Source organism: Triturus cristatus, chromosome 7 (genome assembly GCF_964204655.1).
Source record: "Triturus cristatus chromosome 7, aTriCri1.1, whole genome shotgun sequence".
NCBI lineage: Eukaryota > Metazoa > Chordata > Amphibia > Caudata > Salamandridae > Triturus > Triturus cristatus.
In genome coordinates this window covers 1,703,420,511-1,703,443,778 of record NC_140590.1, presented here as the reverse complement: position 1 = coordinate 1,703,443,778, position 23,268 = coordinate 1,703,420,511, and the positions used below count along the sequence as shown (strand labels likewise).

At 47.3% G+C, this 23,268-nt stretch overlaps 1 protein-coding gene across 1 annotated transcript in view; it reads right to left on the bottom strand.

Annotated features, from left to right (window-relative positions):
- LOC146812815 (alpha-2-macroglobulin-like protein 1) overlaps window positions 1-23,268 on the bottom strand; it is an 820,867-nt gene that overhangs the window by 642,410 nt on the left and 155,189 nt on the right. Inside the window, exon 7 of the mRNA XM_085615206.1 lies at window positions 15,464-15,548. Within this exon, the coding sequence (XP_085471332.1) occupies window positions 15,464-15,548 (85 nt within the window). The remainder of the gene's footprint in view (window positions 1-15,463; window positions 15,549-23,268) is intronic.

Sequence of the window (23,268 nt, the reverse complement as noted above, 5' to 3'; positions counted from 1 at the left end):
CCATAAATTCAAGATATTTTATAAGGGCTTTCTTTGCTCCGACCTTCGTTCTCGCCATTAGTACTGCGTCGTCCGCGTGCAGAAGCGACACAATTGACTTGTTGCCGTACTTTGGGGAGTCTATTTTACAAGCGCCCAGTTCCTCCTCAAGTTTATTCGTATAAAGGGTAAAAAGAAAGGGGGCCAATACACACCCTTGTCTTACCCCTTTTTCTATCCTGAAGGGCCCAGTGCACTCCCCTCTCAGCCCAAATCTAACTTTGGCCGTTGCCCCTGAATAAAGTTGCCTTAGAAAGAGTACAGTGGCAGGATCGACTTCCATTTCCTCAAGAATTTGCCACATCTTCGCATGTATCACGCAATCAAAGGCGGCAGAGAGGTCAACAAAAATGGCGTATAATTGTCCTTCCTTAGCCTGAGTGTATTTGGCTTGTAACAAAACAAAATTTAGGACCTGCTCTACCGTGCCCATCCCTTCACGAAAGCCATACTGTACAGGGCTCAAAATATCATGTTCCTCAGCCCACAGTTGCAATTTATTTAAGACCACCCTCCGCGCCATTTTCATGAGGGAGTCTAATAAAGAAATAGGTCTATAATTAGATGGGCAGTCCCTGTCCCCCTTTTTGTATATCGGTATTATAACCGATTCCGACCAGGTACCAATAAAACCTATGGCACAACAAGCCTGTAGGACCCGGGTACAAAGTGGTGCCCACAAATCTATATTTAATTTATAAATATCATTAGGGATCCCATCCGGTCCCGGGGCTTTATTACTTTTACTAGCTTGTAGTGCCAGCTCTACTTCCTGTAGGGTAATCCCCATATTAATGGGGTAAAAATCACTCCCTCTCACTGAACACCCTATCAATTTGTCCTCTTTCATGGGAGACCCCTCGACATTTTTATATACCTTTGAGAAGAAATCAATCCAAGTTTTTTCATCAATAGCGATGTCCAACCTTTCTGCCTCCTTCTTGATAAAAAAGGGTGCGTTGACTGCCTCCCAGAAGGCCCTGACGTCTCTGCTCTGTGAGGCAGTCTACGTCTTTGATTTCCTTTTTCCGCAGGCACCCTCTCACATAAGAACCAAGCACTCTGCCTTCAGGATTGATAAGGCCTGCCATAGGAGTGACTGATAGGTTTATATGTGTGTATATGGTGAGATATAGTGAACCTATATCTCAGTAAGGGGTGCGTGCACTACGTTACCCAGGCTGCAGTAGCAGACCTGTGGTGTCATTTTGGGTGGCTTTCCAGGGGTGGCATAATACATGCTTCAGCCCCTGGTAGGCCTCTGGGGTACCTATGCCCTGGGTACATAGTATACCATATACTAGGGTCTTACAAGAGCACCTCAGTTCCAATCTGAACTGTACCTAATGTACATGGAATCATTTTAGAGCGGAAGCAGCTAGGCTGGGGCCTTGATTAGCAGAGTCTCAGCGAGACTAAAGTCGAAAAACAGTGAAACACCAGCATAAAGTGGGGGGAAGCATGTGAAGCAGATCCTACTCTCCCACAGGGATGGCCTCTCAAGTGCCTCTTTTTTAAATACATATGACTCCATCTAGGTAAGGCTGCTCCATAATTCACTCACAAAGCTGATGATATTTTGTTAATGAAATTTACATAAAATTTCAACAATTCCTCAAAAAACAATTGAAATTTCTCACCAAGAAAAGAAAAAAAGCAATTCATGCTTTGAGGTTTCTGGAATATGAAGTGCTTCTGCAAACAGCTATGCCCAGATTTACTAAGGGTTTGCATTGTCGCTGCATCACGCAAGGTGACGCCAGGCAACATAAGCCCTTAATTGCGATTTACTAAGCCACGCAAAGACACCTTGAGTGGCTGTGCATGGTTCAGCAAATCCAGAGTAACAAATAGCGCTGCCTTGCATTGCCCTGCGCTAAGGAGGTGTTCCATGGGGTGAGTATGGGGTTTCCCATGCATCCAGCCATTGATTTTGACGCAATCCCATATTTGCTTTCGCCAGCAAACCTGGGATTGCGCCAAAATGGTGCGCATTACATAACCAAGCGTAACCAGGGGAAATATTTTTGTTTCTCCTTGTTACTTCTTCATTCCTGTCATTCTGCAGCACACATAGAAAGAAGAATATGTCTTTAGAGATTGTGTTTGTGAAGGAAGGTATACCTCGTAACACAGGCAACGCTGCACCATGTCTCAAGGGTGGGTGCAATTGGTGCTAGGCAGCACATATTTTGCCAGTGCAGGGAGACTGCAGAAATGCGTCAATGGCTCATTTCTCCTCTCGCCCGGTCACACGGTGTGGCATGTTCCCTTGCTGCGTCATGTGACTTTTTAGTAAATTGGGGATCACATTTCTAATCTACACTGCCAAGGTCATTACTTTAGTCGAGAAACTAAAGACTGTAACTTGGCTGGTGTGGAAATGGAAGAGATAGACTGTTAACATGTGTGCTGTAAACAGTCACATATATCAAAATACAGCATCCATCGTTCACACCCACACTCACTCAAACACAAGCGTTACCACATTTAAATTCGCCTTTCACACTCATTCAAACACATTCTGGGACATATTTACAAGGGGTTTTCACCACCAGAACGTCACTCTTTTTGATGTTTTGGTGGCGATAACCCCTTCGCCTAATTTACAAGGCTGTTTAAAGCCACTTAAATACCGCCTTGTAAATAATGCCCCTATTCACGCAGCTCTTACGGTGAAAGAGGCAGGCAATGGGCCTTCCGCCGTAACACCCATTGCTTTTTGATGCCTTCCCCTATTTTCAAGGCTGGCATGAATAAGGGGCAGCGCCAAAAACTGGCGCGACGAGGAAAAATTATGAATTTTTCCTCGTTTTTGCTGTTTTTATAGAAAGAGCAAATCACCATTAGTGATTGTTCATGAGCAAAAGGCCTGGGCAGGAAGGAGGTCACACCTCCGCCTGATAAGGATTGCTAGTGAAAGACCCATCAGGGCAGTGAGCCTCAAAGGATTCACCGCCTCTGTTATAGAAGTGACTTGTCTCCCAGTGGAGACAAAGGCTCCCCCATCAGGCCATCATGTTTGCAAGCAGGCGGTAAATTAGATATTCAGGAGACGTACACACACCCCAAAGGCTATCCACAATTCTGGGGCGGCTAGTCGGTCTGTACAGTTGAGGATTGCCCTAAAAGATCCTAAAATAGTGGGCTTTGGGTAGTTTAGTGACGTACACCCATCGGATGTTGTCACCTGGGGGTGGATTAGCCGCAGGACTAGTAGCCTATTGGCTACTAGCCATCACACCCTAAACACCCCTTAAATCCAGGATTTAGGAGGCACCCCTGGCACCAGAACTCCAGATCTGCTCTGGTGAAGATAAAGGACAAAGACGAGGCCTGTGTCAGCACAAGGCAGTACTCCACAATGAGAAGGCGCAAAGGTCGGTGCCTTTGGCAGCCCCTCTCCACCCGCCGGACTACAACTAGTCCAGGACCAAGACTGGTTCCAAAAGGAAGGTGAACACATCTGCGAGCCAAAGACTTCACCAGGACTCCCTAGGGCTAGAGATACTAGTCCCCTGCAGTCGGCAGGCACAAACCGCACTTCCACAATCCAAAGAAGGACTGACCACCGGGCTCTGTTGTGGACCAACCCAAAAGTAACCAACCAGGTACTGTTTGCAAATCATATTTCTGAACCTCAGTGCGTCCCAGCCTTCTGCAGTGTTCCCAGGACCTCTGGAAGAAGATTGACCCAGCTGTGACCTTTGCCAGGACCAAGGCTTGCTGGTGGTCTGGCTGACTACAAACTGATTCACTTGACACCCCAACACGGAGGGAACCTTTTGCATCATCCCCCCCCCTCCACCTCTGTGGTACAGTTGTCGAATTCTTGCATCCCAAAGAAGGCTTTGTTGGCATGCCTGGTAAAGCTAGTGCATGCAGTCTCGTTCAGCACCATGGATAGCCACGCACACGTCTGCACCCGAGACTCCTGAGCTATGCAGAGCTGTTCTACCCTGTGATTCCTGGTTCAGGGGCCCCTCCGAGCTTTTCCTATAAGGGGCAACTCTGAAAACAACCAGCAAGTATTGTTTCTTCGAATCTGCAATGTTACAATGCATGCGATACAACGCATGCCATTACAATGTGGTTGTTACAACTACCGCGTTGTTACATCGCATACCATTACAAAGCAAGTCGTTACAACTACTTGCTATAGGGGACGCTGGATGTTGGAATAGTATAATTTACTATTCCAACTCCAGTCAACAGTAGGGAAGGTGTTGCATTTTAAATCCAACACTTTCTGCCCCCTACAGCAAGTCGTTGAAACAACTTGCATTGTAATGGTTTTCAATGTAACAACGCGGTCGTTGTAATGACTGCATTGTAATGGCATGCGATGTATTGCATGCGATGTAAAGGATGTCTCCCGTTTTGTCAAGTACTGTTTTTGACAACTCCCCATCCAGCACAAAGGACAGCCAAGTCACCTCTGCACACGGACTTCCTGGGCGGGGTAAAATGTTCTGATTGTCGAGGCTTGCTCTGTGGACCTGCAAGTCCTTAACTCCAAGTGGGTTCAGTTGAACTCACCCCGCAATTGATCGAGAGTCACAAGGTTCTCTCCATTGACTGCAATGATCAAGTTTGACAGATGTGCAAAGTATTGATTTTATAACACTGTAAATTCTACAACTCCGGTTATACAAACTGTACATACTTCATTCTGGTGTCTAAATGGGTATAAAAATACACTTCAAGATAATGTAAGCACAATGGAGGATGGACAGAATCTGGACACTCCCATCTTCTTGACTCTCAAGATGAATGATCTGAGAGCACTTTGCAAAGTTAGATCTACTGCCAAAAAGGAGGACCTCGAGAAGGCATTCAGTGCCTTCAATGAAGAGCAGGACAGGGAGAGTCCTACCTCTGAGGTTAAGATAGAAGAATAGAATGACCTCCCAGCCCAAACAGACAATAGGGGAAAAAGTGAAGACCAAAACTCTGCATCCTTCCCCAGAACCCCTCACCTGTAGGAAGTGACAGAAGTCACTCTAGTATCCCCCCTACTGGAACGGTGGTAGGATACCTCGGGGACAGGCTTGCCAAGATCTCCTCGGAGGAGAGAAAACTTGAACTAGAGGGGAGGAGACTAGCCCTGCAAGTGAGGTAAGAAGGGCTAAGTTGGGCCTAGTTCCCAAAGTTAGTGGAAGAAATGTAAATAGGGAAAAGGAGGAGTATTTGTACCCTAAGATCCCCAAAGGGATTGTCCCCAAGAAAAGTGATGGAGATGGCATCGATAAATGGTTTGCAGCTTTTGAGAGAGCTTGCGAATAGAGAAGAGTAGTTTTTCAACACTGGGGCTCTCTACTTTGGGAGTTAGTCTCAGTAAAAGTCAAAAATAGACTTCTGACCCTTAATGAGAATGTGCCTGAGTCTCATCTTCTCATGAAAGAGACAGTCATGGAAGGGTTTGGACTCATCAAAGAGGAGTACAGAGTCGACATAAGAGAGACCCAAAAAGGCCAAAACCAAACTTGGGTAGACTTTATTGACTCCTCAGTCAAGGCACTGGAGGGCTGAGTAAAAGGTAATAGGTTGGACACTTATAAGGGCTACATAATCTGTTGATGAAAGAGCACACCCTGACTAATTGTGGCCTCAAAGTTGTGACTTTGCTAAATCACATAACCTGTTCATCAATAGTCTAAACACATCATAACTCCAAATCTTAAGTACAAGCATTATCAACGTCTGGTGGGTGTGTCAGGAATTGTCCACGGCTGCTAACCAGCCATGTTGGGTGATGTCTAAAATTGGCATACAGGTGAGACACGGTGAGAAAAGAGTCCAAGGGCTGAATTGAAAAACAAAACCAAAATAGGCACAAGCGAGGGAGAAAGCCAAGTGGCCGTTGATAAAAGTAAGTCTGTGAACAACGTTCACTGGAACAGCTGACGCTGGAATGATAAGGGTATGAGAGGGTAGGAGACAATACCTATGTGGCGGTGTGGATTGATCGAGGAAAGGGAGAGAGAAAAGGACAGAATGAAAGGACTATGAGGGTGCATGGGGTGAAAGGGCCCACCTCAACTGGAAGTGGACTCAAAGAAGATCAAGGATGAATAGTTCACCACGAGGCCGGTGGGGGATCAAAAACCGGCCAGGGGGTCCAGTAGAAAGTGCGGTCCACGTTGGTATTCCTGTGTGTGGGGTGGCCTCTAACACTCCAGACCCTGGACTTCCTGGACACTGTCCCTTCTGGGTAAGATCACTATCCAGTTGTGCATGGTCAGTCTCCCGCTGTCTATCTTACTTTCCCCGACCAACGGCTAATATTTTCCCCCCTTTTTACTTTCAGCGTCTTGCTCACCCAATACGGCACACCCGCCCATTTGCCTCCTCCTTCACCTGGTTTCTAGAAGCACACACCTCTCCCAAGAGTAAGACCCTTGTACACGGAGCAGGGTCATTTCTCCGTTTATCGTGCTTTTCATTTGTTTAATTATACCTTCTCCCTCCTTCCAGCGTCTCACACTCCCTCGGGGATTCTACCCCTTTCAATTTCAAGTCTCACATTGACATTGTGTCAAGCTCCGATAAGGTAGGCGATTGGAGCTCCTATTTTCCCTTTATCCCTTGTGTTTTAGGACATTCAGTTATCGTTTTCTCCCCTTTTGTGATTCTCCCCAGGCACTCCTTGCATCTTTTGGCCTCATTTTGTTAGCGGCCGCCTGACCTCCGGGAACCACGTCAACGACGAAGACACTCTCAAAACCATGTACACCATCAGACCTCTGCCCCCACCACATCTTCAACAAAGCGAGCTCCATCATCGCACCCCAAATTCAAAAGGTCCTCAACAGCTCATTCGAGACCGCCACCTTCCCGGAAAGCTGGTAACACTCAGAGATCAACGTCCTACTCAAGAAACCCAAAGCAGATCCTAAGGACCTCAAGAACGCCCGGCCCATCTCTCTGCCACCATTCCCAGTGAAAGTCATTGGGAAGATCGTCAACAGACAACTGACTCGATTCCTCAAAAGAACAACACCCTGGACTCATCCCAGTCTGGATTCCACAGCAACCACAGCACCGAAGCACCGAATCCGCCCTCATCGCCACCACCGATGACATCAGGATCCTGCTGGACAATGGCAAAACAGCGGCCCTCATCCTCCTAGACCTCGTGGCCACCTTCGACACCATCTGCCACCACACCCTACGCACATGCCTCCACACCACAGGGATCCGCGACAAGGCCCTGGACTGGATCACCTCCTTCCTCACCGACAGAACCCAGAGAGTCCACCTCCCTCCATTCCGATCCGAAGCCACCAAGATCATCTGCGGCGTACCCCAGGGATCATCCCTCAGCCCAACCCTCTTCAATGTCTACATGGCCCACTCGCCAACATCGTCCGATCGCACAACCTCAACATCGTCTCATACGCCGACAACACCCAGCTGATCCTCTCCCTCACCAAAGACCCCACCACCGCCAAAACCAACTTCCACGAAGGAATGAAGGCCGTCACCAAATGGATGAAGAACAGTCGCCTGAAACTGAACTCAGACAAGACGGAGGTCCTCATTCTTGGATCCACCACCTCCGCCTGGGATGACTCCTGGTGGCCGGCCTCGCTGAGAGCTGCACCAACACCCACCAACCACGCACACAACCTGGGGTTCATCTTGGACTCATCATTGTCAATGACCCAGCAAGTCAACGACGTCTCCTCCTCCTGCTTCAACACCCTCTGCATGCTTCGCAAGATCTACAGGTGGATCCCCACTGGAACCAGAAGGACGGTCACCCAGGCACTTGTTACCAGCAGGCTGGACTACGGCAACACCCTCTACGCTGGAACCATGGCCAAACTTCAGAAGAGACTCCAACGCATACAGAACGCCTCCGCACGCCTCATCCTCGACATCCCCCGCTACATCACTGCCCACCCGAGGGACCTGCACTGGCTCCTCATCAACAAGAGGATCACCTTCAAGCTCCTCACCCACGCTCACAAATCACTCCACGACGCCGGACCAGCATACCTCAACAAACGACTCACCTTCTACACTCACAACCACCAGCTTTCCTCCGCTGACCTTGCCCTCGCCACCATTCCACGCATTCACCGAATAACCTCGCCCTCGCCACCATTCCACGCGTCCACCGAACAACCACCGGCGGCATATCCTTCTCCCACCTTGCCGCCAAGACATGGAACACCGTCCCCATCCACCTGCGACAGACCCAGGACCTGCTGACCTTCAGGAGACTTCTCAAAACCTGGTTGTTTGAGCAGTAACACCCCCCCTCAGCGTCTTGAGACCCTCATGGGTGAGTAGTGCGCTCTACAAATAATTGATTGATTGATTGAACCTACAGCTTCGGGCCCACTAAGTAGACCTGTATGGCAGGATACTAAGGGCTGGAGACGCGGCAATAGCGCAATTCCTCGACAGTATACCCCTGCCGCAGCTCACTGACAAGCAATGTGAGATGCTGGGGGCAGAGATCAACCTCGAGGACCTCCAGGAGGCCATACGGGACATGGCAGGGGGGAAAGCCCCAGGACCGGATGGTTTTACTGTAGAGTACTACAGCAAGACGCGGATGAACTCCTTCCGGGACTGCTGGAGACACTGCGGAGAGCTAGGCAGACAGGGATACTCCCAAATTCCATGAGAGAAGCTCAAATAGTATTGCTCCCTAAACCAGATAGGGACCCCACCTTGCCTGGTCCCTACCGCCCCCTCTCTATGCTCGGAGTGGACATCAAAATTCTAGCTAAGGTGCTGGCTTCTAGGATAAATGGGGTGGTGACCCACCTGGTCCACGAGGACCAGTGCGGGTACATGCCAGGCAGAGGCACCCACATGAACCTGTGAAGGCTAGCGCACATGATGCACTCCGTCGCGGTTTCAGAGACACCAGCAGCAGTAATTTCACTGGATACCGAAAAAGCCTTCGACACCCTGCAATGGGATTATCTGTGTAAAGTTCTGCTTAGAATGGGATTGGGTGAGGAATTCGTGGCATGGGTGCGACTTATGTAACAGAGACCCACTGCTAGGGTGCGTACAGGCGGGCTGGTCTCTGAATCAATCACCATCGAACGAGGTACGAGACAGGGGAGCTCCCTATCCCTGCTCCTAATTGTAATCGCTATGGAGCCACTCGCCATTCGTCCTCGAAGAGACATGGAGTGCTAGGGCCTGGAGATAGACGGACAGACCCGTGTTGTGTCCCTATATGCGGATGACGTGCTGGTGTACATGCGTCAGCCTGCAGAGACTATCCCGGACCTACTAACCGTCCGGGAAGATTTCGGTGTAGTATCCGGACTGGTAATTAACCCTGCAAAATCGATCGCGTTCCCACTGGCGGTTCTGGCGGGGCTTGAAGCGACTGCACTCCCACTGATAGTGCTAACGTGGAAGAGTGACCATTTTCGCTATCTGGGGATGCAGATAGCTCAGTCCCCCGAAGTCTAATATGCCCTGAACACAGGGAGAATCCTCAACAACCTGAGGGAGTCCATACTTTTTTGGAACCGGTTGCCGCTGTCCGTCATGGGGCGGGTAGCAATGGCAAAGATGGTCCAGCAGCATCCCGAACAATACCTTCACCACTCTGAATAGCCTACTGGTACTGCTGGTTTGGGTGGGCAAGTGGAGCAGAGTTAAACTTGACCTCCTCAAGCTGGACATGGATCAGGGTGGCCTGGCGCTCCCTGACTTGCGTTTATATTACATTGTGGGACTCCTACAATATGCAGTACAGTCTTGCATGGAGGGCTCAAACACTGAAAAAAGACTGTATGCCAGTTGGTGTCCGGAAGCAGAGCTACCTAAGTAACTGATGATGGGAGCCAGGACTCCCCTGAAGTGCCCATTCATAGTGAAACAAGTTGCCTGGGCCTGGGAACGGGCGGTGACTCTGGTGCTGCGAAAAGCCCCCTATGTGCGCGCTCCCCCACTGGAATGGCTTCCGGGATACCACCAGATACAATCAGTAATGGATGTGGCCAGCTGGAATGCAGGAGGCTGCACAATGGCTAGAAATCACATCTCAACGACTCATTCATGTCTTTTCAGGATGTCAGGGAGCACTGCAGGGTCCCAGAGGGCCATTTCCTCCAAAATGCAAAGATAACCCACACGTTTCAGGTAATATGGACTACATTCCCAATGGAGCCGGAGGAATCAAGCACGCTGTGCACAATCTTGGACCCAGGCTCCTTTCGAGAATTAATATCCAGGCTGTACAAGGCCCTAAAAACAGACCGCAGGCTAGACATGGCCCCGACACTGAGGAGGTGGGAGGAAGACCTGCCCAACCCCTTAACGGATGGGGAGTGGAAACCCACTTTGGCGCTAGCTCAAGATGTTTTGAGCAATGCCCGGTTCAAGCTTACGCAGCTCAATTATCTGCACCACTCTTACCTGACTCCTGCACCCCCGATGAGGTTTGACCCAACGCATGCACCAAAGGGCTCAAGGTGTGGCTTCTCTCCGGCTCACTTTATTACTGTGACCTGGGACTGCCCCAGGCTCGGCTCTTACTGGAGCATAGTGCCGGAAGCTCTGTGAAGAGCAACAAACCTCTCTATTGAAGCCTCAATTAAGCGATGCCTCTTGGGAGTACTCCTGACCCCCAAGGCCACAACTCGTATGCAGCATAAATTTGCTATGCTTGGGCTGGTATTAGCGAAACGCCGCATAGCTATTCATTGGAAGGCAGATACGACCCCCTCCCCCGGAGAAATGGAAGGCGGACTTGCGGGAGTGAGGGGTAGCAGAGGAGCGTCGACTCAGATCGGTTCATTCGAACGTGAACGCATACAGGGACTTGGCGATCTGGAGTATCATGATGGACCTCGGGCAGGGGGCAAATCACAAATATGGGACCAGCGTTAACTCCTCTGGGGATGATTCAAGGCCACCCACGTGACATGGCTTCGTGCTAGAGACCCCCCACTCCCTGCTTGGGCCCCCACCTCCCCCCCTCCCTGTAGGCTTATAGTGGCAATAGCACCTGGACTTCACCCACGTAGGGCGGTACCCAAGCGACACATATACGCCCACGCCCTGATCCAATAGGCCCCCGGGCTCCTGCCTGGATGGCCCCACACATAAGCTAGGCCCTCACTGCCAGTCCACCTTAGGACTGTACCCCCCCCGCACATCCCCCCCGATCCCCAGTCAGAGGTACCCACTACTGTGTATAGAGGTCAGAGACATGAGATACTGCACCACACTAGAACCTTGCCTAAATACTGAAGAAAGACACACTACTTCAATCCGGGGAGGGTCACCCATTCCGCCAGGAGCTGTCAAATAGCGATAGAAGTTTGTTTGTTTTGTTTTGTCTCCGTTTTAGAAAGACGCAAATCAAAAAAGTAGTAATGTGATTACAGGAAGCAATTAGAAATTAACTATTGTGATAGTGGGATATTAAAGGTCCCTAGAAAATGTTACCAGCATTATGGCCTAGGTTACATTGTAAAACAAACTCCTTTATGACGCCTCCTAAAGGTAGCGTTTCATGAGCTTGGAACGGCGCAAAGCTGCTGTTTACAACTGGGCAACAATATACTGCATTGATGCTTGTAATATGATGTCTGTACATTGATTCTCACATGCATACTGCCAATAAAAAAAAATAATAAAAGAAAAATATATATATATATATATATTCACTGAAAAAACCATAGGTTTCACACACGTTATAGTTAGGAATTAGCATTTAAAAAACCTTGCAAATTCACTTAAAAAACCATAGGTTTCACACATGTTATAGTTAGCTGTACATTTCACTCGTAAAAAAACAATGAAATTCCACGTTATAGTTAGATCAGGTAACTATAACTTGCGCGCCCACAATAAACTGGTGATGACGTCACATATTACATCACTCATGACATGGTCAGTGACATCACTCATCACATCAATGATGACATCTGAAATGACACATTGTGGATTGCGGTCGCGCAAGTTATAGTTACCTGATCTAACTATAACGTGGAATTTCATTAGTTTTTTACGAGTGAAATGTACAGCTAACTATAACATGTGTGAAACCTATGGTTTTTTAAGTGAATTAGCAAGGTTTTTTAAATGCTAATTCCTAACTATAACGTGTGTGAAACCTATGGTTTTTTCAGTGAATTTGTACGGTTTTTTAAATGCTAAGTTATGTATTTATTTTTAATTTTTTTTTCTGGTTTTTCACCGTGCGCACACCCTGCGCGCACGGAGCGCTTCGCACACCGTGCGCGCGCTGTGGGCACCGAGCGCCCACCTTGCGCAGTTCATGCCGTGCGCGCTTCGCCTTTTTGTACACAGTAACAATTTTTTTTTCTCCCTTCAATTTATTTAATACATGTGATTGTTATTTCGTTTTTTTTTTTTTTTTTTTTTTTTTTCGTGCGCGTACGGTAAGCTTACCATACGCGCACTCCGCGATTTTTTTTTAAATTTATTAAATATATTTTTCGTACTTTTTGGTCCTTCGTGGACCCCCTGACAAACGCTAGGGGGTCTGCAACTCTCTTCGTTGCCCCCTTTTTACGTTATCTTCCTTTGTTTTTCAGTGCGAGAGTCAGAAAATGGCGGCCGACACTTTCTGATTTCGTCCGATTCGAATGTTTACAGTCATGTGACAACCAATCAGATTTGAGCTCGCGCACGCCACCGTACGCGTACGGTAAGCTTACCGTAAGCGCACGGAGCGCGCTTACAGGTATATATATTGATTTAAATGCTATTTTCTCAGGAACTACTGAACAGATTTACACCAGACCTACAAAAGGCACATCCTTGACCTGCAGACTACCTCTCTGCCAAATTACAAGTAATTCTGTTCAGCCGTTCGGGCTGTAGCTCGGACTAAAGGTCCTATGGGAAAATGCATGGGGAAAACGCGTTTTGGGACCCCCCCTTTTTCTCAGCCCCCGCTTGACGAATCCCCCCAAGACTTTCAGGGTAGGAGCGGAGCGTAGCGCCCCATTAATTTTGAAAATTTTGCGAGGATTCGTCAACCGGCGCCAAAGTTATTCAAAATAGAATGTTGCGGATTTCCTATGGAAACACGGTCCTAACTATAACTATCTACTGGCGACCGCCAGTAGATAATATATATATATATATATATATATATATATATATATATATATATTATCATACAAGCATGGATCATGACATGCATTGGTATAATTATTGCTGATGTTGGAGCTGCTGTGCGGGCACAAGTTACGGTATACAATGACATTGCATCGGCATTGTCAAGGTTATGTGTGCACAGGCTGTGCTATAGGTTCACATTGTATTTTCTGAATTGCCATTGTCGGGCCTCCACATATCATGACATTCATTGACATCATATTCACCAATTCCAACACCCCTATGGATTGTTTTAAAAACAATCCTGCCTACGATACAGACACTCTTGCACCATGGTTCAAGGGTACTTGCATTGGTGCTAGACTGCCGAAATGGCGCTAGCACAAGGGGAAAGGACAGGAATGCACCGTATTCGACAAATACGGTGCATTACTACCCTTTTCCTGAGACGCAGGGCAGCGCAGCTAGGTAACATGCTTCGCTGCCCTGATCCACGATTCCCATAAATGCCCCAAAGATTTTAGAGGCACTTCAAGTGAATATCAACAGTGAATATCAACTGGCGTCTTTTCAGACTGCAACCCAATACTTCTCATTTGCAGATTCGCCTGGAATTTTGCTTAGTATGCCAAACTTTCTTGCGCCCAGGCGTATTTAATAAATTCTGCAAAAGATTGAACGAGCGCCTGAACCTTCCTTGGCCTCTCTCATCTGGGCAGACATTGGAACTGGGAAAAATACCTCATGGGGAGAGTATCTATCCTCTGCATTGAGCTCCTTGGGGCTTGCTTTGCTATGGGACTCTGCTGACTCAGGTTCTCCGCTTAAGCAAGTGATTGACAGGTCAGTTAGAGTTGTTTCACAGCTTGAGGATAAAGATCAATTCCCTTAGAAAGTTCTTGCATGGATTCTTATAAATTCTTATGTCTGCAAACACCCACATTCTTACTTGAGCACCTCATATTCTTATTACATGAAGTTAAAGTGCTTAAGGTTAAGGAATTGGTGATCGTCCCATAAAAGCATTGATTACACATTTGTAGTGCACTTGAACAACACAATCTTCTCGCTTATGTGGATATAAAAAAGAATCTGTAATTCACATTTTATATGTTTGCTCGAATTTGATGGATGCACGTAGACACTTTTTACGCAAGCAATTTTACACTTTACAGATAAGAGCATGTAGGGCAGCCCTGACTTAATTTCTAAGTGGGAAGCACCCGCCACTTTCGTGTAATTTTGTAAAATTCATGGAATATGTGTGCGCTGCATTAATTTTTATTGACAGTCAATCGAATTATTCATGTTCACAGTTTGGTGATCCCAAATTCGCCCATATTTGATTGATGCATGCCACCACTATTTACGCAAGCCCTTTAATCATTACAAATAAGGACATGTAGAGCAGCCTTGATTAAATGCCAAAGTGAGAAGCACCCACAATCTCGCGTGCAATTCTTTTAAATGTTTGGAATATATGTCTGCTAGGATGCCACTGCATTGAATTTGTGTGCACAATTTGGTCAAGCATATATTCTATGTGTTTCCTCATTTTTTAATATTTTACGACAGCGTTATGGCGGGGACGCGGTGCTATTGACCCAACGGGATTAAACACAAATTTATATCCCCTGATGGACAACTTCCGCCATGCATTGGGATCTTTCTAACTACAGGAATTGTCTAATGAGCTGATTTATTGATCACCTTAATATGGGATGCCACAATTTCATGATTGATCATACAAAAAAATTAAGAAATGTACAAGTGAAAAAAAATTCAACAAAAATCAACTGGAGTGTCATTGTTTTTGAACTAGCACCATTTGAGTACTATCCCCCTGGGGATCCAGCAGTGAATCCGGGGGGACGCTCCCCTAGGACTGGGGGACCGCTACTTCTTGAAAACTTCACACACGCTTTTTTGATCGGAAAGCGAAACCCCGCTGTACGCCTGAAAAGGTTTACTAATCACTCAACCACAGATATACATTTTGGAGTGCATAGGGATAAATGATGTGGACATACAGATGAACTTGCATACACTTTACACAATTTCATATTGGTAGTCGATGAGAGGAGGACATCCGGAAGAATTTGCATATACTTTACACTCTTTTATACTGCAGTAAGTTTTTTTACAATATACTTATGATAATGATGTTTAATTGATTGTTTTTATGATTTAAGCTGAATATGTTGACCCATAAAAGTTTTTCATTCTATTAGGTTTTATAATGATTGATTTTGTAATTTGTGATGGTTTTTATTAACCGAAGCAAACCAATAAACTGAACTGCTGGATTGCTCCCCCCCAAGGACAAAGGCATGCTTCCACTCACCTGCCACAGACCTTTAGCTGAAATGTCGTCGCCAAGGCAGAGAACGTGAATGGTCCCACAAAAGTGACTTCAAACTTCGGGAGCACTAAACATTGAGACAAAGAAGAGAAGTGTGAAAGAGGAATCAAGGTGAACGGACAGAGGCAGGAAACGGTCAAACAAGAGATTTGTGAGGGTGCAATCAAGGTAGATGGAAATCTGCACTTGATGGTGAGGTGTAAGGGAGGTATGAGGAAGAACTCATCGTGAACGCACAGCTGCACTAGACAGTGAAACAAATAACATAGATGCAAAGGTGGGATCATAGTCGAGGCAAAGCAGCACTAGATGATGAGGCGAAGAAGAGAGGTATAGGGAGGAATCAAAGTGGACGCAAGCCTGCACTAGGCAGCAAGACAAAGAAGAGAGATGTAATGGAGGAATCATGGCAGACACAAAGCAGAACTAAATGGTGCAAAGAAGTAAGGTGTCAGGGAGCAATCAAGGTGTATGCACAGCTGCACTAAACATTGAGGCAAAGAGAGTTATGAGGGAGGAATCATGGTGGACCCACAGCTTCTCTACACAGTGAGTGCTGGACATGGCTCTTTCAACCTCCTAGTTTTCGCCTTCTCTCTGTTCATGACCCTAGAACCCGTAATCTGTTCTCACTGTACTGCAGTGGAAAGGTAAGAGTGCCCTCCCCATACGGGGTAGGAGAGGGGTGCTCGCACAATAGGGTTAGGTCTCATCCCCTGGGTGCCCAATGAAAGGGTAAACCATATACCCATGGCAGGTATTGTGTGGGCGAGATGGGGGACATGGCTCTGGTCATGCCCTGCGGGACTCGCTGGCCCATTATGTCTCCTACTCAGAATGGTGCTGTCACTAGTGAGCCAAACTCGGAGGGGCCTCCTCTACCACTGGAGTGGCCCTAGGGCATGTCCCCAGGGGTGTAGCCTGGGGTGGACGAGTGGCCAGGTGGGGACCTGAGTGGGATCACTGCTTAAACAGGGAGAATCCCTAGGTGGAGTCCCCCTACCCTGAAGTCAGTCCCCCTTGATTGGACACCTTCCGAGGTTGCAGAGACCCCTTTGTGGCCATAGTGCCAGAGCCTTTCCCCTCTGTGGCTGCAGTGTGGAAGGACGCGCACCCTTCCTAGGCCCTGTAGGAAGTGGTGCTTAGCTGAGGGGGTGAGACGGATCGTGTGCTGGGCCCTTGTCCGGCCTAAGCCCATGCACTAGGGACATTTTTTAGACACCAGCCTGCCATAACGGACAGGTGTGCGCAGTGGCACCACAGAAGTGCAATGCATTAGTCTTGACTGCTAGTTGGCCACCAGATTGTGCACGGACCCTACTGATGTCCTCGAGACCCAGGCCGCCAGACCGCCATGGCAAGCCGGTGTGCGTATTGGTTCTTGTGTGGAGTCTTAAGGCTTTGAGACCTTTCCTACTGTACTTGTAGTGTGAAAGTGCATGCAGCCTTCCCGCACATGTTAGGAAGTGGTGTGGACTAGATGTTTGTAAATGTAGGCCAGGCCTGCCATTGCGTCCTGGGTGCACACTTACATCTCTGGTGTAGTTGACCTATGAGTTTGACCTGATCAGGCAGGCCAGTGCGCGCACTCGCACAGACTGTGTGTTTCAAACATGTGTCTGACCTGCCATAGAAAGCCTGTGAGAGCGCCTGTGCATGCGTACTCCAGTTGGCCCGTAGCAAGCACGGTCCATCCAGGGGGGCCCTTTTGTCTCCACGAGGATGGATGGTAAAGGGTTGGGCAGGCACCTACGGGGTTCGCTGCCCAGGTATGAAGACCTAGGAGGGTTCCCCTACCAAGGAGACTGACTCTTCCCTTAAGTTAACATGGAGAAGGGGTCACTGGTATACCAAGCTGCAATAAGAGAATACAGCTGCGCGGTTTCATGATGTTTTCTATCAATGGATTCGCTAGGCCAAACCCATTCCAGTGGTAACCGTGGCCTTGGCATATCTTGCGTGGGAATGCCACTTATGGAAAGTGGTAAAGGAAAAAGTGGGAAACCCAATAGACCCTTGGAGGCTTGGGCAAATAATGTATAAACAGGTAAACATGCCTACAAGGGATTTTTTTCTCTACTTATTGTCATGTTTTAAGCAATCATCAGTGGTAAGCTCTACAGAGTAGCTTACAGAAAGCTTTTTACAAAGCTGAATTACTTGTTTCAATGTGAACAGATCTGCAAAAAAATACTTTAAACGGGTGTATGCTTCTTATAACATAACTTTATATTGCAACAATATTAAAGGGTACAAAAATTCTCTATATATAAACATATATCAAAACAAACTGATTAAGATTTAAAGATTTTTTGTTGGTATAGTTGTCTCTTGGTCACTAATGTGGTCGCGTATTCCAAACAATATGTACAAAAGGATAATTGTGACCGATTATACAGAAAACACAAAAATGCACAGAGGAAATAGGCATAAATGTAGATGTTTCTGTCTGTATAGTGAAGGCATCTACTAGACCATCTTCATGGCTGTAAATTCATATGTTGAATTACCTTAAAAAGGCTGCAATCAGAGCTTATAGTGATTGATGTAGTTCAATCCTTAACAAACGTGTTCAAGGTCGAAATCACAGCTGTTGAGTAGCTGGTGGTGACACAGAACTAATCACAAGGCCTCAGGAATGTGAGGCTCAAGGGGGCATTCACTCCTCCACTGGTCCACTGAAACCTGAACTTTCAAGTATCGGCTTCAATCATTTCATTTAATAATCAAAAACTGATGCTGACCGTGAATGCAGCAGACCGCCGTACGGAGCAGTACCCATCTTTGATTATTAATTGAAGTGATCGGCCACGCCAACACTTGAGAGTTTTGGTTTCAGTGGACCACTGGAGGAGTGAATGCCCCCGTGAGCCTCACATTCCCGAGACCTTGTGATTCTGTGGTTCAAACAAATACCCTTTGAACTTTTCCCCAACTTCAAAGGCCCAGTGCCACCCAACCATCAGGAAAGATCCACTTGCGGGATGCAGGACCGCAGAACCTGGTCTGAGTGGTGCACATTGCCAAGAGGACTCTGTTGTGCTCATAGAGGATACCTGCCAAAGGAACAGTCCCCGGCCCTCCTGAATAGTGGCTGACCTGGGATAACGACTTGCTGACATGTGACACCCTGAAGTGGGCTCCCAAGGAGTAGTCGGCTGGTGTCCTGTTCTCTCCGAGTCTCAGGAATATATCAAAGATCTCCAATGAAGGGCCACACCATATACTGGTGTCATCTGGAGAGTTGTGCTGTTTAAATGCCCACATCGCCTGCTGAAAGCTGGACAGCGCTGTGTGCTTGGAACTACAGAATCGAGTCTGGAGTGTCTAGTGCGGAGCTCAAGAAGTTGCCTGTATCAACGGCGAATTGGTTCCTCTACTACAGGGACTTCAGCATGCATAAGCGTCTTGTTGGTGGAGAGCAGATTCTCGGGTTGTGGGATCCAACATGGCCTGCTTCGTCGACTGTGCCACATTTCTCTTGTGCGCCATGCCGACTGCATACTCATTGCGTTCGGTATCTGATTCACTGGTTACAACCCTAGGAGCAGGGGGGAAGCAACCATTGCAGAGTCTCCTTCTACCTCGTGAGACATTGAGGAACTTGTGCCTGTGTGTGCTACCGAAAACATCTAGTGCAACCGACATCAAGGTGTGCCGGACCTGGCGCCTCATTTCCAGAGAGGTATGGAATTGCAGCTCTACGTTGTGTAACCTGAAGTATCTAGTGCAACTCATTTATTCTTGTGCCAGGCCCTGTGCCCAGACTGTCGGGGTAGAGCAAGGATCAACGTGTTCCCAACGGGGAGCCTCCTCAAGCCAAGAGGCTCCCCTCTATGCTGTTCCCATTTACTACTTGATCCCTCACTGGCCCCCGTCACAGTGGACCAACTGCCCTCCAACCTCCTGGCCTTTCTGAAGACTTTGTGGCACCAGTTAGGACTGAGAGGATTTGACTAGGCCAGAGGTATGTTTCTGAGAAGGTTTGAGAGCAGGTCAAGAGACTGTGTGACCCCCCTGTGCTTCACAGAACTGGGCTGGTGCCAGAAGGGCCTGGTGGACCCCTGTTTGTAACAAATTGTTGCTCTTAGATCGTTTCTGCTTCGCAGCTTGGTGGTGAACTTCCTGAGAGGTGCCAAGAACCCCATTTGTTCATGTCTTACTCTTACTGTCTATCCCCACCTGCTTTCCGGGGACCCGGAGGAGGTGTGACATCAGCCATGAGTGGTTTAAGTCCAGAAAGGAGGGGCTGGTATAGTGAGGGTGAATGAGAGGGTGGCGGGAGGTTTGGAGCCCCTGGGTCTGTGGAGTGTTACCTACTGACCTGCTTGGTATCAGTGGAAAAAGCACTATACCTCTCAATGTTGGGTTTACCCACATAGCCTCATCCCGCTGTGCTGCTAAAAGTATTATAATTCTGTGAATGTACATATTACTGCTATTGTTGTAGCCCAGGGTGCACCCTACGGCAGTGTAGTATCGCATTATTAGGCTTGTGCAGGTGGGCTGGGGCTGACAACATGTTGCACCACATAAGGGTGTTGTGTGTGTGAGGGATTGGAATCGGGCTTTTCCCATTTGTGCATATTATTGAGATCTGATCAACACGAGCTGGGGCTAGTACTGCTAGCACATTACCAAGTGTGATTCATACCCAAGATTTCATGATCTTTATGTCGCATTGTTTAATGTGTTTGTTGAATATAAACAGCATTTCTCAACGTCAAGTGTGAAGTCTCTCTTTTGTTTCGACTGCTCAGTGCCAAGCTACTCAAGGGTTAGCACGGATTGACGGGAACAGTGCCTTCTGCCTGGCTGAGGCATCCCCTAGAACAGTGCCGGTTCCAACAGTGAAGCACGGAGAGTTGGGAGGGTGGAATTAAGATGGATGTAATTCTGCACTAGACAGCAAGGCAAAGAAGATAAATGCTAAGGAGGAATCAAGGTGGACGCCAAGCTACATTAGATGACACGACAAGGAAGATAGGTGTAAGGAGGAATCAAGGTGGACGCAAAGCTGCACTAAACGGTGCAAAGAAGAGAGGTGTGAAGAAGCAATCAATGTAGACGCACAGCTGCACTAGACAATGAGGCAAAGAAGAGAGAAGTGAAGGAGGAATCAAGATGGATGCAGCACTGCACTAGACAGTGAGACAAATAACAGAGATGTAATTGAGGACTCATGGTGGACGCAATGCTGCACTAGACAGCGAGGTAAAGAGTTACGAAGGAGAAATCAAGGTGGATGCAAAGCTGCACTAGTCAGTGAAGTGAAGAAGAGGGGTGTAAAGAAGGAATCAAGTGGGACGCAATGCTCCCAAGCACCGGCAGATTGACCTCTTCCTAAAAGAGAAAGATGTATTATATTTTGGATCCCTGTGGTACTCCAGGAGGTTCAAATGTTGCCAGAAGGATGGGATATCAGACCTCGGCAGGCTTAGAATCAGGTGTCCGTCAATCACAGATGGGTGAATGTCATTATTTACCTGTACCAGTCCTGGGATTGTGTTAACAAACTCCACCAGGAGCACAATTGGTGTGCTTAATTTCTGAACTCAACATTTGTGGTTACTAAAAAGCCTGCAGTTGTTTACCTAGCCGGCTCACTGTGGTTGCATATCTGCAAAACAAGCCCACACATAATATAAAGGGAAGTTACTTTATTAGCAGATGAGTTATTTTTTTTCCTTGTGCTGTTACTCAGTATTACTGAAGAATGTAAAAAGGCAAAAAGAACCCAGGGGGAGATGGTTAATGTGCTCCCGGCTGCTTATAGAATGTAGCAAACAAGGGCTCATTCAGTCCATCTTGTTTACACTAATTTTAAGCAAGCAATTTCCTGGTGAAGACACAAGCCCTTCTGCCAGACCATGAACTTGGGTTGTTCGCAGCATCTCAGCAAAAGTTTCACCTCCTCAAATGCAGTGGCGGCTCTATTTACAGTGGGTGGAGGGCGGGGGGATGGAGATGGTTTTAAAGGAAAAAAAAAACACTTACCTTCAGGCCGGACACCCGGCTCTCCGCCGCCTCTCAGTCCACTCGCCTCTGCCTTTCGCTCCTGGAAGCAGGAACAGGAAGCACCCAGGCTCCTGACTCCCCTAGCCAATCACAGAGCTGCAATGCAGTGCTTTGATTGGCCTGTATGCCATGGATCGGCGCTCAGGCATGGAATAGGAGCCTGAGGCCTGTTCTGGACCCAGGCTGTAATGCAGCCTGGGAGCAGAACATGCAAAGTCCGCATGACGGTTTGGCCAGCCTCAGAGGGCCAGTCAAAGCGTCACTGCGCACTTGGGATGGGCAACCCACTCTTCCCCTGCCCTGCTCTGGCAGTGCAGTCCCGCCCCTCCCTGCACCAGGAAAGGAAAACGGAAATGATAATAACACCAGTCATTATCATTTTAGTTTTCTTTAACTGCTGCTCACAGAGCAGTGGGCCGATGCTCCTTCGCCTTAGTGGAAGAGCCGCCACTGCTCAAATGAATGACTAGATCACTCAACAGCTGTAAGTTGATCTATTAACTTCGAATAGTGTTTTGATTGTTTTTTCTCCAGATCAGCATTCATAACAAATAACCTGTGATCCAACTGAACTAAGAACATGTTTTTTGCAAAAATCTGCAAATTATGCAGCAGTTTAGAGACTATGAGTGAAGTGAAGCAAATCCATATTCATGCAGATGATGTATTTTCACTGTATCCCATAAACAAAGCAGGCTTGCATTGTCTAATCTTTATAAAAGATAAAGCAGCTAAGAGGTGGCATACAGATAAATTCTATGATAGCAGTAACTGTCAGCCTAGCACATAAAACCTGGCAAACAGAAGTCATCCGAAAGTGTGCTTCAGAGTGACATTGCCCTTTAAATTAGGAAAGGTAGCTCCCTTGATCTCCCTTGATCCAAACTTGAGTCAGTAGTGGAACATTTCATAGCAGAACAAACATCTCACTTTTACGGTGCACTCCAATAAACAGAATGCTGTTTGTAGTGGCATAGTGTGGGTTGCCAGCACCCGGGGCGAACAATTAGCACTTCCTGAGTCCCTTCCTCCAGTCCAGTACTGAGACCCTTACCCTCAAGTACATCTATCAGATTTTAAGAGTTTTTTTAAATTTTCCACCCCTAAGAATTTTGCACCTGGGGCAACTTCCCCTGTGGGCCCGCCCACACTATGCCACAGGCTGTTTGTGTGTGGTCCGATCAAAACCAAATTATACAAGCAAATGTACTAGGAAGAGTGTAATGTATGCCTTTTAATGGATGTACTTTGAATATCGACCCATAACATTTCGTGGTACAAGAATATTGAAGACAGAATATCAAGGAATAAAATATCGAAATGTAAGTGCATACTGGGAAGTATAAATTTACTCCACATCTATATTCTTTGAAGATATTTATATAGCCCCAAGGTACATATATGTGGAGTTGGGCATAGAAAATATTTACTCACCTGTCAAAATTTCGATATTCTGGGGCAGATTTACAAGGAACTGACGCATCTGCATAGATGTGGCAGTTTGCTTGCGCCAGTGCCAAATGTCCTTGTGCCACCATGGATGTGCTGTATTTACAATACAGTGCTCCATGGCGCAAGGATTAACAGATGGGTCAGAAATACTGACGCATCTGTTGGCACAAAAGTGACACATCACCTGATTTGCTCATGAACGTTATGTAACTCCAGCAACGTACCACAACAGATAGGCGAGTCCCATACAAAAAGCCCTGCATCATTCCTTCTGCCTGGTCTGAGCAGGCATAGGGATTTTAATGTAGTGAAGGCAT